The 18261-nt window shown below is 38.1% G+C and overlaps 1 protein-coding gene across 2 annotated transcripts in view; it reads right to left on the minus strand.

Annotated features, from left to right (window-relative positions):
* Positions 1 to 18261, minus strand: part of LOC135474812 (ack-related non-receptor tyrosine kinase-like) — an 82694-nt gene that overhangs the window by 13763 nt on the left and 50670 nt on the right. For both annotated transcript variants that reach the window (XM_064754409.1, XM_064754408.1), the window contains exons 3-12: positions 15739 to 16040; positions 9123 to 9326; positions 6790 to 6942; positions 5818 to 6009; positions 5397 to 5494; positions 4077 to 4203; positions 2953 to 3102; positions 1745 to 1851; positions 1457 to 1599; positions 180 to 350 (exon numbers count right to left, since the gene is read on the minus strand). In XM_064754409.1, coding sequence (XP_064610479.1) covers positions 180 to 350; positions 1457 to 1599; positions 1745 to 1851; positions 2953 to 3102; positions 4077 to 4203; positions 5397 to 5494; positions 5818 to 6009; positions 6790 to 6942; positions 9123 to 9326; positions 15739 to 15957 — 1564 coding nt within the window. In that variant the 5' untranslated portion in view covers positions 15958 to 16040. The remainder of the gene's footprint in view (positions 1 to 179; positions 351 to 1456; positions 1600 to 1744; positions 1852 to 2952; positions 3103 to 4076; positions 4204 to 5396; positions 5495 to 5817; positions 6010 to 6789; positions 6943 to 9122; positions 9327 to 15738; positions 16041 to 18261) is intronic.

Consider the following 18261-nt stretch of genomic DNA (forward strand, 5'->3'; position numbering starts at 1 on the left):
CTTAACTGCAAAGTACAACAACTTTTAAATTATGGCCACTTCTGGTAGCAGGAACCAAATTTACTCTCCTGCCACATCTCCCCATGCAACCATGCTGATGTTTTTGTCAGACAGAAAGGTCTCCGTGGAATACTAAAACGTAATATCAGTGCATGAAAGTGGCTGCCTGTCTAACTTACGCGAGCTGGTGTTACCATGTTTGACTGGTAACTTGTCCACATTGTCTCCAATGAAGGACACATCTCCGAAGATAGCACCATCGTAGCCTATGTGACCCGTGTGACGGAGGTCATCCATGGGTTTACCAATCATGTCCAGGCGTAGGCGACGCCCAGACTTACGAGCACTCTCTGAAAATCACAAATATGTTCCCTAAATTAACGAAATGAATTAATTAATGAGGCAGAATTTATTTCTTTGATTGTAGGGGTAACCCCACACACTTGAGAATGTTTCACTAATAAATCATGGATGTCAGTTTTATGGGTAGAGGAAGCTGGAGCGCTTGATGTAAAATGCCAACCTTAGGCAACTTACTTTTCCCCACGTGATGTACAGATCTACACACCATATTGGTGAAAGACAAAAGCGATCTTCAACAAATGTCTGTCTGCACAAGCAGTCACTTCTGGGTAATCAACCCCTTACAGTCACCAAAGCCTCAAAAGCCGTGAGACAGGCGGAATCTAAAAATTCCATGTGCAAGGTCAGATTTGAACTTGCACTTCACATCTAAAATGTCTACAAAATTACTCTTTTGGGGGCAAAATTTTAGATAGACAAATTTACAACTGATGCCATAACTGAATCAACAATTCGTCAGTAAGAAGTGGTAGAGTGTTTGTTAAAGCCTAGCTATGGAAAGAACACATTACACTTAGCCTAAACTCTAAACAAATTATTTAAACTTCTTAGTTTTAGCGATTAGACAACGATTTAGCATGCGGTACTTAAGACTAATTCAGTGGGAAATTTGTTTGAGCAGGAGGAAACCAGGCAGAGCCCGGAAACGCATGACCATCTGCAGGTTGCTGACAGACCATCGTAGAATTTTAATACATGTATACTATGTTTATAATGCACAGAAAATGTATAAAATTAAAACCCTTTTGCACAAATCAAGCTGGTATTTCACATTAATCAAAAAATGAATCTTCACATAAGATTTATTTGAAATCTGGGCAGTATTTGAAGCAGTTATGGCATGGAAACAATTGGCCCAACATAACGAAGAAAATTGTTAGATATGCTGAGCTAATGTCCAGATCAGGCTGGTTTTGGAACTTGTTCTGAGCTTACAAACACTGAACCTGCAACCAAAAATTTATCATGACAGGACATTATCTGGAGTAGATATTACACAAAAACCAAAACTGTGACATGCAAATTAATATCCCTTACTTCCATGGAAATGTTGGACAAAAAATTTGCTGTGCTTTGTTATGTAGAGACTGACCTCTGCGAACAATAGGTTTGTGCCTCTCTATAGGGCTTGTCTTGGGCTCTACAAAAGGTACAGTATTGGTAGGATCAAAGAACCCACTCTTGCCAGTGTTCAGCACCCCCTTCCACAGTCCTGGCTCCGGCGGGTTCTCGGGGCTGAAACATGGAACCAAATGTTCACAAAGAGCAAACACTTTTCTTTATCCACTTTAAATAATCTTTGCTTAACAACTGTCCATCAATTCGTTGACATGAACACATAAATAAAGAATATAAATAAAGCACTGAAACTGTGACTTACTTCTTGTCTAGCACTATAACAACATCGTAAGCCTTGTAGAAGAGATAATCCTTCTGCACAACAGGGCTGGGGTAGTCCTTCACTGCCTTGACCAGCATTGGCCGAATCTGAGGGAAGCAAAGTTTCAACACAATTTCAGAAGAAATCCACCACAAATTTTACTTTGCTAAAAAGTGCACTTTGATATTTCTATGTAAGCGTTTTCAAAAGTTCTTTAACTGGAACACCTATTACGGTTTAAACAGTCACTTTTTTGCACACGTTGTCACCATAATATGGCTGCAATACTGCTAAAGTGGTGTTAAGCCATAGTGGTGTTAAGCCAAAGTTCACTATTTCGTCCATATTTGTGTACTGGTACAATAATACAGTTGTGAGCCTGCCTTCTTCAGCACAACAGCATGTTTATTTACTAAATTATGAGCTATTCATGACCTACTACATGCAGGTCAATAGAGTGGTGCCTACCACATCGGATTGCAGTTCAATTCACATTATTCTACAAGTTGTCAACGCCTACTGCAACAACTTTGTGGCAATTCTACAAGATGTCAACCCCTACTGCAACAGCTTCATGACAATTCTACAAGGTGTTAACCCCTACTGCAACAGCTTCATGACAATTCTACAAGGTGTCAACCCCTACTGCGACAGCTTCATGACAATTCTACAAGTTGTCAACCCCTACTGCAACAGCTTCATGGCAATTCTACAAGGTGTCAACCCCTACTGCAACAGCTTCATGACAATCCTACAAGGTGTCGACCCCTACTGCAACAGCTTCATGACAATCCTACAAGGTGTCAACCCCTACTGCAGCAGCTTCATGACAATTCTACAAGGTGTCGACCCCTACTGCAACAGCTTCATGACAATTCTACAAGATGTCAACCTCTACTGCAACAGCTTCATGACAATTCTACAAGGTGTCAACCCCTACTGCACCTACTTCATGATAATTCTACAAGGTGTCAACCTCTACTGCAGCAACTTCATGACAATTCTACAAGGTGTCAACCCCTACTGCAACAACAACTGACACCTTCACATCCATTTTTCAAGTACAAAGGCTAGAGGATGGATGGCATAAAGAATACAAGCAACGACAAATTCATTTTAGATTTCTTTCTCTAAAATCGCAACAGATATGACACTGTCTATACCAGCAGGATAAAATCGACCACGTGAGACGAGAAGTTCTGGTGTACCTGAGGCAGCCTGAGGAACATCTGACTAAAGGTGGGTCTCTCTGAGCAGTCATGTTCCCAGCACTTCAGCATAAGATCATAATACTCCTTGGGGCACAGATCTGGCTTCTCCAGTCTCTGGCACTTTGGCTTGTCTATCGTTTCCAAAATCTGAGCAACAAATACAAAGAAATAAACACATACTTTACTGTTTTATTTGCAAGGAACTCATATTCATGTAAATACCAAATTCAGGAGAAACAAATGTACTTATTTCACCTAAAGTTTGTAAAATGTTTCTAACTTCACAAACAAGTGGCCCTATAATGGTGAATGAATGAATAAGAATCAACACAAGAAATACTAAACTTTGAGTGAAATACAGTAGTTATCTATTAATCTGACTGACGTTCAATGACGCACTCAAAATGTATTTCACTTACATGTATATAACTACAGCGCAGTTTTTAAATTGCTAGGGAATTCAAAAAACAAATTGTTGATTTCATTGTTGTTTGGTTTGAACAAACGTACATGATATCTAATACTATGTAAGAAACACCAAGGGTAAACTACGCTACAAATGAATCCGGACAGTTTCTGTAAAAAATCTTACATTTAGAATTTCTTTATGACAACAGATTCATACAAATTACCACATAAATAGGCCTGCTCTAAATTACCTCCCTTGTTATAATACAGTGACTATGACATAAAGCCAGATAAGTTTTTGAGGCATAAAACTATGAGACAGTGACAAATATTTTCTAGGCAACAAAATGTGAAAAAACATGAGTTTCAGGGTTGTGAAAACGTATAATGATCTTGAAGGAAGTCACTGGTTTTCAGCATAAAGGTTTAATAAATAATATTTGACAGAGTTTACTGAAGCCGTTTATTGTACTGTATCCTGGGCTTACCTAGTGAATATCTGCCCTATAGCTACGTCTTCAATGGGCTCATGCTGTTTTAACTCCAAAACTTGCTATTTAACCATTTTCTGAGGTCCCACAGCTTACTCATAGACAAGCCTCTGAACGGGAGAGTGACCTCAAGGGAGGTAATTTGGTGTGGCCCTATTTCTGTGCATTCCCCTCCCCCCAGCCCGACCTTTGGGCATGTTCCTTTTCTGTCACCAGCCTTACCTGTTGCCCAGTTAACCCTGCCCAGGGCTGAAAGCCGTATGTAAACATCTCCCACAGTGTGACACCATAGGACCAAGAGTCACTTGACGAGGTAAACTTCAGGTAGGTAATAGATTCTGGGGCACACCTGAGCAAAAATAATCATCACAGCATTTCTACAGTGCTTGCAAATTCTCATTCATTAGGGACATGAAAACCATCATAATCATAATGGGGAACTCTTCATGCCTTTAGCAAAGCAGTACTGACTTTTGTATTCTTTATGTCATGTTATGTTAAAATAATGGGGAACTCTTCATGCCTTTAGCAAAGCAGTGCTGACTTTTGTATTCTTTATGTTATGTTATGTTAAAATAATGGGGAACTCTTCATGCCTTTAGCAAAGCAGTACTAACTTTTGTATTCTTTATGTTATGTTATGTTAAAATAATGGGGAACTCTTCATGCCTTTAGCAAAGCAGTGCTGACTTTTGTATTCTTTATGTTATGTTATGTTAAAATAATGGGGAACTCTTCATGCCTTTAGCAAAGCAGTACTGACTTTTGAATTCTTTATGTTATGTTATGTTAAAATAATGGGGAACTCTTCATGCCTTTAGCAAAGCAGTACTGACTTTTGTATTCTTTATGTTATGTTATGTTAAAATGATGCAATTTTCTGCATATCAGGGTTCACATGCCTGACAGCCAAAAAAATTCAAGGATTTTCAAGTACTATCAAGAACTTCAAATACAAATTCAATTAACTCAAATGACAGTCACAATCTTCGCTTTTGCGTACAAAATGTGACAACAGGCACAGCTTCAATACTTTTTTTTTCACTTTTCATTTCGTAAGTGTGGTACAGCCATGCCGTGGCATTCAATCCAGTACGTAGCCTTGTGTTGGTGTCAAGCACCAAATCACTCTCAATGACTACAGCCTACGTTCTTACCGCCAAACCAAAAAAAGGCGATCTTAGCGCCCTCTGGCAGAGAAAAGAAGTCTGTAGTGGTGCAAAACTATGACCGCGTATATCCCACTGGCGGCCGCTTTAGGTGCGTGCCCGTTGCCAGTTGATTTACAGATTCTTACCACCAAATAACTTTCTTCACCTGACACAAACAAAACCAAGTACTTTCAAGGACCTCCACATAAAAATGGTCAAACTCAAGCACTTTCCAGTCCTTGAATTACCAAAATAAAATTCAAGTACTTTCAAGGTTTTCAAGGACCCGTGCAAACCCTGTGCATATTGTCAACCTGTAAATTTTTAACATTATTCAATGAAAATCTCAACTTTCATCTTTTCATTTATCAAAACTGTTCAGAGAACTTACCACGCAATGGGAAGCTTCAATGTTGAGGTGAATTTCGTTTTGTAATAGTCTTTGCCAACACCTAGAGCTCTTGACAAACCAAAGTCACTTATTTTGACCTGAAATATATAAAAAAAAGTTCACCAATGATACAAAAGGGCAATTTAACACAAGTACTTATCAGATCTCTCGATCATTTATTGTTTTGTTTTATTAGATGAGGGCTGAACACCATGGTCAAGAATATTTCATTACAGGGTTTTCTGAGCTGTGACGATTTGACATCTTGGTGACATCCCTTTGAATGTGACAGAGTCACTTTATGGCACATTTGTTTTTTAGTACGCCGTAAAACCAAAATAATATTCATATACACTGTATAAATAATAATTGTCCGGCCAACATGGGAGAGGAGAATCAGAATTGTTAACAGCGGTGTGACCTGGTTTTTGGAGAAGACAAGAACATTTCTGGCGGCCAGGTCTCTGTGGATGAACCTCTTGCTCTCCAGGTAGCTCATGCCGTCACAGATCTGCTGAGCGAAGTCACAGAGTCGTGGGATAGGGAAGTCCAGGCGTAACGATGGCTCCTTCAGGCATTCCAACAGGGACCTCATGGGGGCCAACTCTGTCACCTACACAAGATCGCACAACATCAAGTAATTTTATTTTTACATGTACAGAATTGGGTTACTGAGTCATATTCAACAATCCTCCTGTTAAATAAAGGCAGTAAGGTTTGAGGAGCCATAAAATAATTCTATATACAAAGTTTGTTTTTCATTTCTTCTTCTTAACATCTTAACATGTAAATGTTTCATTTGTTAACAGCAAGCATTTTTGTAAATACTGGAATTGATTTCACACTTGTCTGAACTTCTTTAGTCCTGCTCTTAAGAGAGCTGCTTTTATTCTGTGAGGTATCACATGATCACAGAAGTTGACAATTATGAATTCTAGCAAAAGCTTTTAAGTAAATTTTCAGTAACTAGTTACAAATAAATTCAATCAATGTTTTAGTTTGTGGGGATTAAACACTAATCAATCAAACAATTTTTAAACACCAAATGTCCCATTAATGCCACATAGATAACTTCAGTTGATTCCTTATCATTTTATCACTTTCAGTTTATTCAAATATAAACTGTTCTTGACCCTACTTCACAGTAAAACTCTAGAACCATGTCTCACCATAAAACCAGCCGCTGTCGTATAAGTGATATATTCTTGAGTACGACATATAAATCAAATATATCAAATGTGGAACATTCACCAAATCATAGAACAGAAAACTTTGAAGACAAGTAACTTCTGTAATACTGCAAGCATTTCAAACTTTCACAAAAAAACAAAACATCTTGAGATAGCATTAGTATCAACATGGTACAGATGAAGCGTCCAAAAGTGCAGCTTACCAACATGAGCGTGTTTTCCTTGTCGAGAACAACTCCAAACATGCGCACCATGTGATCGTGGTCTATAGATTGCATGATTCCTGCTTCCTTCAGAAAGTCGGCCATCGCACTCACCATCCTCTCCTTGCTCAGACATTTTATTGCCACTTGTACCTGCGACACAAGCACATCTCTTGAAGCAATATGTACATGTGACATTTCCTGCTTATGCACAACTGGTAACAAGGTGATACCTTGAATGTGGAAGAGGTGTTGAAGGCTGTGCTTGTCAAAAAATTGTTAAAACTGAATAACTAGAAACGAATCCCTAAAACCCATGGGTTTAAAAGGGGTGAGTGAATATTTGGGGTTAAATGCCCTACTTAACAGTTTTTCACTCATACGACGACGAAAGAGTCCTTAGAGTGCATGTAATTGTTGCAGGACGGATTTCCACAGCTCTTTTATCTTGTGCTGCTTCTCTCTGTCAACTTATCCAAGGAAAGTAAGCCATTATACTGATACAGGTCAACCAGTTGTTGCACTATCCCCTTAATGCTGAATCAGGGTTCGTACAGGTATATGAAAATGAAATTCAAGGAGTTTTCAAGGAATTTTCCAGGAGTTTTTGTCATTTTCAGGGTTAGTTTAAATTAAAGTCTAAATTATAGATGCTTTAATTTGCATGCATGTATATTGAATAATATGTTTGCTTTTGCAAGAAATATCTGTCCTTGACCTCTGTAATGCGACACATTCTTTTAGCCAGTCACTTTAGCCACTCATCAGATTTTGTAGTAAATACTATTTTTCTTTAGCCATACTTCATTAGCCACCATGACTCTTGTAGGTCTCCTTCTGTAATTCGTTTTTATCTGCATTGGTGTAGCTGCTAGAATCAGTTTGGTCTCTTCCAGCTATATCTGGAGTTTATCAATATAACATTTCGAAAACAATTGCCCTCAAAATAATGGACTAATGCTTGGCAGCATGTTTTTGTTTTTTGAAAAAAAAATCAATTCATTTTTCAACCTATGTGGAGGATTCAAGTAAAATGTAATTTCCTCTATCAGAAAAATTTGTTACAAAATTAATTTGTAAATTCAGTTTATTTAAATGCAGCATCATGATCAGTACATTGAAGTAACACAGTCTGACAGGAAAAACCAGATGGCATACACATTTATGTTATGGCACATATTCTGAAACATTTAATTTACTTAAAATTCAAAAATAATAGTTTATAATGTGGAAAACTTATAATTTTTCATGGGAGGTAACTTCATTTACACTTGTAACTCTACCTTGATTTATTTCCCTTGATAATTTTTTTTTTACAATTGGCGAAGATAGGCATTTCCTAAAATGCCATGACTCTCATTTGTTATTTAACAAAAATGATTTCAAGCATTATTTAATGTAAGTCAACTGTGTTGTTGTTGTTTCGCCGAAATGAGGCCATTTGAAATGAAAGTAGATTTTGTAAATAAAATTTAAACAAATTTGTTGCCAAAAACATTCTCATTTTTTGTAACATAGTGGATGAAATGAACTGTTTTCTGACTCCGCTTCCAAACCCCCAAAAACTATGGATGACAAAAGAAGCACTATACAACGAACATGTGCATGAAACGAGGAGCATAAACGTGCATGTAAACGAGGAGCGTAAACGTGCATGTAAACGAGGAGCATAACGTGGGTAAGGTGTAAACGAATCAGCATTTGACAGCTTGCCTTCTGCTACAAGTTTTAGACTGAAATTTCTCGGACTACTGGTTATTGAGCTGTGCAGGTGGCTTTTGCATCAGTGTTTACAAAACAAGTATTCCCTTATTTATAGAAGGTGGGTGTAATGAACACAGTGTCAACTTGAGCCCTAATCAGAGAACTAAATCTTTGTACGTTGTATATATTCTCAACACAAATAATCAAGGGGCTATGGCCGCGTGAAAACAGAGTGATCCGTAATCAATGATCACGCTGTGTGTGATGCTGATGGTGGACACACTCAGTACCCACTGCTCTGTTTTCACGCCACCACAGCTCCTGGATAATTGCCCTCAGATGTGAAAATCTGGTGGAAATTGAAGCCACAATTGATTAAGAATATTATTAATTATTGTGAAGTTACATGTAATAATGCGAGAAAACAATATAAAATTGCTTTGAGCGTTTATATTTTCGCTGAGTTTTTAGATCACTGAAACACGACTGACATCAAGCTTTATTACGCTCTTATTGCAGACGCTTGATCTAGGGAGACTAACCTTGTCAGTATATACTTGCATATTTTCATCGATGTTTTTCAAAACATTAATATCACTGTGGTAATCTTATCAAGATTTAAAGCCTACCCTTTCGCCGTCCTCTGTGGTCCATATGCCCTGTTGCACCACCCCAAACTCTCCTTCCCCCAGTGTCTTGTGAATGGCCAGGCATTCTGAAGGGATTATCTGTTTGCCCGGTCCTCGAATGTAGCTGGGTCGGGAGAGACGATGCTCCGGGGGTGGAGGGCTGAGGGTGCGGCTGCTGCTCGACTCACCAGTCTTCTTTATCGCCTGTAAAGACAGGAAAAAAAAAATGTCACAAACACTGTTAAATATGAACAGTGATAATCCAGTAAAAATGACAGCACTGGAAATAAAAGTGCAAACTAAAGAAGACAACTCAGGGTTGGCTAGAGTGTAGATGTAATCTTGACTAAATGTACATCTGTAAGGTTTGCAACATAAAGTCACATAACTATTTCTGAATTCATAACAGTTTTTAAACACTTGCAATTTCATACGGAGTACCTGACCAATTTTACACAGACTTTTTCTTTTGACTTTGGGTATTTTTCTCTACTCATAAGTCTGTCCTCCATCATACACGTAAGCATGAAAAAAAACCTTGATATGACCTTCAAAACCCATCATACAAATAACAGATTTATCCCCGTGCTTTTTCATCTCATCAAAACAGTATAAATGCATACCCTAATCACTACACTACATTTTTAATCCCTGATAAAAACTTGTACACATAAACTATATTTTAACAGTATATCAAGTAGATACATTATCATAAATTTGAAGAAAAGATGCATGATGTATGTATAGTTTCTATTTCCTGACACACTTATTTATTCATTTATATATTTGATTGGTGTTTTACACCGCACTCAAGACTATTTCACTTATACAATGGTGGCCAGCATTATGGTGGGAGGAAACTGGGCAGGGCCCGGGGGAATCCCACGACCATCCGCAGGTTGCTGTCCCACTTAAGGCCAGAGAAGAAGCCAGCATGAGCTGGACTTGAACTCACAGCGACCCCATTGGTGAGAGACTCCTGGGTCACCTGACACACTTATGAATATAACAACGTAATCAGGGTATCTGATATTCATAAACATGGAGAATGGCTATTTCTTTGAGTCAGTGAGACTTAAATGTGCAAAATGTAAGTGTAATGTTTTATTAAACTATTTACAAACAAAAACTAAAAATTTCAACATACATATGCACACGTGTAATTGAGACACCTTTCAAAGCATTCATGAAATGCAAATGACAAATGGTGATATTCTATTTGTATGGTGTTTTTAGCTCATACAGAAATGCAAAAAAAAAAAAATACTCCAAAAAACAAGAAGTTGAAAACAATTTTTTATAATTATTTCATATTATTTTTGAAATATATTTGCCACCTTGTAATTAGAATGCTATAATATTTCCTGTCGGCACATCAATTTTTTTGAAAGTGGCATGAAGTGAAAATCATGGTGACTATATAGTTGGAACAAATATACCATATTACCAGTAGCAGACCTCCTCCTTGAATCTACATCTCATTGTCATATGACTGAAAAATTGTTGAGCACCACGTTAAACCCCAAGCACACACACACTCACTCACTCACTCGCTCTCTCAGTCTACATCACAATCTACATGACTAGGCTAGCCTACATGTAGCTGTGTGACTGCAAAAAAGTCAGTTTCTGTTTTCACCCAACATCCTATCAATTATCCACATGTACCCACATCACAATCACAGTGTCACATATTTAAGATTCAAATAATAAACAATTACACATATGATGGGTATCAGGGACAATTGTAGTTTGAGCCACATTATAGAGAAAAAGACCTGCATATTTCTTTTATTTTTCCCAGCAAATCTTTTTTTTTATAACTGTACAGTCATTTAAGGTTAGAACCTACAGTAACTACTGTATGATGCCAACAAAATGTAAATTACCCACACACTGGATATCAGACACAATTTGAGCCACTCTAGGGAGAAATAGACCTGCATCTTTTTTTCAGACACGAGGCTTTTTATCACCGTACATTGATGTAAGGTTACAATCTGTCGTAACTTTGATGCCAACAAAATGTAGCTCACTTCAGGATTTTGTCCTACATGTACAAAGTGAACAAGAATTTATATAAAAATATAATTGGTAATGTTGCTCTACAGACATTTGTCATATGCTGGCAAATGGAGATTCATAGTAACCGTGACAGGGACTAAAGTTACAGCTAGCAGATTATTAGAGTGACATTCACCATCTCTTTATCTCTACAAACATCTTGTTTTTTTGCAGGCCTTGAGTATTGCAATGACCAGGGTGTCATATATACAGCATCACTACATGCACATGTGCTTGTGCCATACCTTTTATCTATGTTCTATTTAATATTAACGATGTCTAATATATGTGAACAGTGATTCCTCTCTAAACTGAAACCTATCTGTAATCAGAAACATTCATATTCAAGTGTGAACTTATTTTTTTTTAAACATCAAAAATATAAATGAAGACAAAAAACATCCTAATACATCATTCATATCATATTAATTGTTTGATTCACACTTAATAAGCACCTGGACTAAACCATCTCCATTTGGTAGTTACCACATAACCCTTCTGAAATCTGAAGCAGCCAGACATGATTTAAACCCACAAGCCGCAAGGGCCTCCATTCACACATTAGGATCATGAGCTCAAGTCCATACAAGGATGCATATATACTACTGTACTATATAATGATCGTTGGTGTTTCACCGCAAACTATGTTTATTTGGGTATCTGATGGAGGAGGGGGGGTGGTGGTGGTGGTGATGCATTACCCAATCTAACAGCACCAGACAAACATCTAACGGAAAGCCACAGCTGCACACAGACAAAAACCTGGCACACTGACCCTCGATTTGAACGCCTCGGTGGTTGACAGTAAGCTTATAGGCTGTAGATGCTTCAGCTTGTGTAACACATGTACAAGAAGGTTACAACACTTGATATCGTAAGTTTAGCAGCGGTCGACTCATTTCCTCCTCATACCAACATCCGGCGCATTTCAATCGCTGTCCACTTGACCTTTAACCCTACGGTGTTAAGGTTGCCAGCTCAAATAACTGCCCTAATGTGTGAAACTAACACACACTTGACATCCAATACAAGTATGTACATGTGAGTTTTGGAAATACAATGTGCACACACAACAAGATATGTACATGTATACTGTGTACCTACAAGCATGAATAACAGAACTTTGATTTGAAGCATATTTGTCATGATGATATATTTTAACATAATGAAAGACAAAGCTTAGAGAGTAAAAATAGAGCTTCAACAGCAGTGCGAAAGCAGGCAAAGGGTCACATGTAACCGGTGAAATATGGCCTCCTGTCAATTTACCTCAGTTAGTGTTCTATTCTAACTGTTCATGTAAATAAAATGTTTAAACAGTAGCAAATTATTGACCATTTTGCCCATTCGCTTTACTACACATCATGGGTTATAATACTTTATGTGAGGGTACATGTACATTTATTTATCATTTGATTTCACTGGCAGGCTGACCCAGGAGCATCTCACCAATGCAGTCACTGTGAGTTCAAGTCCAGCTCATGCTGGCTTCCTCTCAGGCCGTACGTGGGAAGGTCTTCCAGCAACCTGGTCATGGGTTTTCCCCGGGCTCTGCCCGGTTTCCTCCCATGAAAATGCTGGCCACCATCGAATAAGTGAAACATTCTTGAATACAGGCGTAAAACGGTAACCAAATAAATAAATAAATTTGATTGGCAGGTGTTTTATGCCATGTTCAAGAATTATCCATAATGAGGTCATGCATGTGGGTGTATAAACTAAATTCCTAATTACGCCTTTCTTTATTAGTGGGATGTCGAATCTTTTCCATCATTTCAAAAACAACTATTGACCCAATGATGCTTAGCTATTTCTGCATAATGACAGATGTTTCGTAAGTTTTCAGAGGAGGCAACGAATTTGAAGACAGTGCTGACCATTGTGTCAAGATTTGGTTTTGCAACAGAATAAGCTCATCTTCATTTTTTTTTCTAAAAAATGGCTTAGTTTGTTGTAGCAATAACGATGGTTTAAATACAGAATGATCTAACAGTAAACCAAAACCACCAAAAGATAATGTAATAAAATATTACAAGCTGAAGTATCTTTTCATTATGAGTTTATCAGTTTGCGTTCCTTTTTTTTTCATCCTTTTTGATAGACAAACTTCATTTTTGGTTTCCAAGACGACCCAGTACCACTAAATGGATGTCTATCGTTTGTGGTAATCTGTATGCCTTAAGCACAAGTAATTCTCCCTAGATTACTATAACTACAAGTTGTATTCAAATGAGACATATATGAGATGAATCAATCATTGACCAAAACACAAAGATGATATGGTGCTCTTTCCTCCCATGTACTACTTTATGTAATCATAATAATAAATGGCTACCACATTAAACCTTAACATGTTACCAGAGGTCATGTTGGATCATCTCCCAGGGATGTGGTTTGTGCTCTCTATGTTTGTGTAGGGGGATTCCAGTCAGCAGGGGAGGGGTGATACAGCTCTAAGTTTAACTCAGGACCAACACCATTTGTATGTCTGAATGAATTCATTTATACTTGTATGTATCACCCCGGGGCACAAGACTATGTGAATATCACAACTTCTTACAGTCCCTTCTACCTGCCATCCCCGTCCCCACAAACAAGACATTTCCCCCACCTTCATCTGCAAACAAATACCAGACAGCTGCTCTTTTGCAGCCTGAGGGGTGAAAAGTCAATCTTGCATCAGAATGTACCTTCCCGCTTGTCCTGGTTCAGCTGTCTTAACTTTCTGTTATGTTTCCTTTCTGAGGTTAATCAATGGTTTACACTCCATTACAATGATGATGCAACCCTTCTGATGAATCACTACATGTGGCTCACTGCTTAAGCCCTACACTAAAGATTATAACCTGAACAAAAACATATCTACACCCAGCCCTAAACTTACAACCATCTGTGTGCACACCTATAACGTCCTGGTATGACAAAACCACAAAATTGCATCCTTGCTGTTGAATTACATGTGAGAATGCAGGCATGTGTACGCAAACCACAGTCTAATGGTGCAACCACAATCTGCTCCTGCCATTCTGCAGTTCCTGAGTAGAGAGGCAGCTGTTAGCGCTCTCTGTTGGTCAGGACTGCTGGAGCGAGGGAATGGTTAACAGTGGATGACACATCCACCGGGCCTTGGTAGTGGTGATGTCATAGTGACACAGAGAGGAGCCCAACCGGAACGCATTACACATGGCACTAAGGACACGGATCCAGTGTTACATGTACATTTACACAGATGTCTACTACACTGATCTGCTCACTCCATCAAAAGTAATTGTTTAAGCTGATGCACTGTCATCTTTACAGTAATAAACATATAACACAAAAGAAAATTTTTCATTTTTTAGGGGACTAATCAAGGCTAAAACACTTATTCATTTGACTGATACTCCTCTGATACGTTTCACAAAGGGTACTGCGGCAACACCAACAAGTAACACTCTGTGATACATGATTCAATGGTTTAAATAAAATCAAAATATGGCATCCTGTACTGCCTTGTGTCATTTGACTGAGTTGCCCTGGTATTACTCTACGATGTAAGAGACTGGTGATTTAATGCCACTGTCATAATAACACTGGAAGAGCTCCAGTTATGGAAACTTGTCTTTATTACTGGCTGGTGTTCTGTGTACATTGGATGTACATGTATTTCACGTTTTAACAGCCCGTCATGCTGCAGCGGTCATGCTGCAGCGGTGTAGACTTAAGGAGTTAAATAAGGCACAAACATAGTGAACAGGGTGAACCAGTGCTTCATGTGGACACTGAGAACATTAACACAGCTTTTGACAGGTATACAAAACCACCTTGTAAAAACTTTTCCAATGACTACACATACACAAAACTTGTATGGTAAGTCCTCCTTTACAGCTCTGTTTGCTGCTCGATTCTATACCAGACAACCCATCCCATCTCATATCACATAAAGACTCCAAACATCTTAGCTGTTCTCTACACAAGCACACAAACACTGCCTCTACATGAACTTCTCACTACACAGCTATCCTGTTCACACAATAAACGAGCTTAGGTAGCTCCAATGATATTTCCGGGCCACACTATAGTATACAGCCACAAAGAGGCTAATAACCTATTCGATAAGCAAGTCTGCAGTATACACATAAATATTCATATTGTTTGCTATTATCCATCTGTAAACACCTTCTAGACACAAATGTACAAAGCACACTTGTACAAGGCACAGTTTTAGTAAAGGCTAATCAATAGGCTTACATGTAGATAAAATTAATCGCCAACAAAAGAGTAAAATGTGAAGAGCATCACAACAGCCCTCCCGCCAACGCTCACCAACTCAAACGAGAGGAATTTCCAAAAACTACACAAATGAATCACTTGCCAGACAAAAAAAAATTAAATAAATCTAAAAGTCATCTTTTACAACTTGTGCCTTCGTATATGTAGTTATCTCACACACTAAAGTGACCACAATAGTCAGAGGCATGAACTACACCTATCTGCCTACTATATTGTTCACCACAGTAACACAGGGGAATACTAACATACGGAAAAGTCCAAGATATGATTTACCACTCACCCTGTATATTTTCTCTATGCCCTGTGGGTATTCCTTCTTGTAGTACTTCTTCAGCCGCCTCATCTCGGGTTTTGACATGCCAATACCTATGAGGTCCTCTTCCTTGACATACTTCAGCTGGTGACTGGACGTTATCTTCAGCTCATTGCGCAGTGCATTGTGGTAGTGCTGTAGCTCCGCCTCGAGCAGGAAGTTGTACAGTTCCCGGCTGGAAGCCATGGTGAGGCTGCCGGACGACACGCGACAGGGGCGAGTTGGCGCGGCGGCAACACCGCTAGGGGGTGGCGGCTTCTTCACAGGGGCTGTAAATACAGACATACAGGTATATAGTAGATCCATAACATCAATCTACATTCATTCATAACACTGAAACTTTGTTCATTCAACTGATAATATGCAAAAGTACGCAGCAATAATCTACATGTTCATGTACAATGCAAGTGAAACATGTTTTAAAATCACGACCATTCAAACAGATACCTGTAGGTTTTATCTATTTATTTTATTTTTTTTTCCGGAACCATAGTAAATTAAGTCTCTTTAACATAAACACAGTATAATTTTACCCTAAGCACACCATGTATATTATAACTAAGATTTCACTTTAACACTTGACATACATGTACAAAATAACCACGTGTCAACTTTCATGGAAAATATATGGGAATCTGAACTGATACGCTACTGGTACCAGCAATAGGACGAGAAATCTGCACCAAAATTGGGAATCCTTTTTTGGGGGGGGGGGGGGGGGGGGTTGGACTATACATGTATAGTCCAAACAGAGCTGTTTTTCTGATTTTTTTTTTTGTTTTTTCTCAGTTTACCAGATGTCATGTTTTCAGATTCTATGACAAAACGATGTAGCCAGTCTTAGAGTAAAAAACACTAACCTGGTCACAAACACAGAACACAGGGAGTGGATTAGGGATGCAATATCTCTCTGCCTCAGGGGATCGCTACACGAGCATATGTTTGATTACACTTATCATCTCATACATAAGTACCCTAAACAGCACAGCATCATACCATAAGTAAGCCCCATCTTCTAAAATTAAGCCCTCTGGCTATAAATTAATTCACCAGACAAAGTAACACCGGTTTTATCCCTGTATTTTGCACTGGGAATATTACCAGTGTTTGTAAACTTCTCACATCACAAAATTTAAACGACTTTTCAAGCACCGTACTTAACAACACGTACATGTATTCTTAAAAATTTCACCGATTCTTTCTAGGCAAATATTTTCTTGCTTTATAAATTTATAATAGCAACAAAAAAGTAAAAGCAACATTTGCAAGCATATCTGGTTCTACAGTCGCTGCCTGCTGGTACCACAGACTTTTACACAACACTGTCTGCAATCTAACATACACTCTCATTACTTATAGATTTTTCACGTACAGTATTTGTTAATGATGCAGCAAACATTTTCATGGGTTACTCTTCACTGCAAGCTCAAATATGTAGTTCAATTTGGATTCTTTTTTTGGTATCAGGTTTGCCTCTTTTCAAGAGCATTTAAGCCCATTTTTCAAAGATTTCAATTGGATTTCCCCTCTGCCCATTTTTCAAAGATTTCAATTGGATTTCCCTCTTTCAGACCCCATACAAACCTTGTATGATAATATGTACATCCAGTAAGACGCAGAAGGCTAGCCAGAAATGTGAAACAGTGTCCAAATATCCCTTTTTGAATACATTTTGTTACTGCAAAGTGCCCAGATATCACTTTCTCTTCCTATTTCACCCGTGCACTTGGATAGGTTGACCAAGTTGGGAGATATGCAGTGTTTTATTATCAATTGCACAATAATAACACCGTTAAAGATAATCATATTAAACAAATATTTTGAACACTTCCACACCCATGACCTTATCATGTTCTTTTTATTGCAGAAAATATCTTATTTTCTAAGTAGTCTAACTTGCTGTGATTAGGCCCTTCAGAACATTCAAACTATAATATTAACTTGGAATGGGTGAAGATAGCCGAGCCTTAACACAAACTGGACATACTTTCAGAAGTAATGTCCTACAGTATGTTATAAGTATGGCTATTTCATAAGGCCCCAACTGTTACTTGATGTGAATCCCTATGGATGAAAAGCCACTTGCACATATAACTCTGAAAAAAAAAAGACTTAACAAAGGTTTTCTATGTACATCATTATAAAACACTACATCTTGTTAGGCACATGGCACAGCTTGCCAGCGGCACAGCTTCTAAAGTTTATTCAGACAGCGTTTAACGACTTTTTTGGCATCCTTTGCTCCTGTTTACAAAGAGGCATTAAAATTCATTGCCAGATACAATGTGTCTTAATAATGCTAATGGCACATGTTTGACTTCATTAAATTAAGACAAAACATCGTCATTAATTACTTTCCATTTGGTCACCTTTTTTCAGGTATTAATATTCATGACCAGACACAGTCTTTTCTTATGACACTGTGCTATTTGCTTCCAGTGAAATTCACATGTTATTTCTGAGGATACAGTGTAGATTAATATACAGTCA

Source organism: Liolophura sinensis, chromosome 9 (genome assembly GCF_032854445.1).
Source record: "Liolophura sinensis isolate JHLJ2023 chromosome 9, CUHK_Ljap_v2, whole genome shotgun sequence".
NCBI classification, from domain to species: Eukaryota; Metazoa; Mollusca; class Polyplacophora; order Chitonida; family Chitonidae; genus Liolophura; species Liolophura sinensis.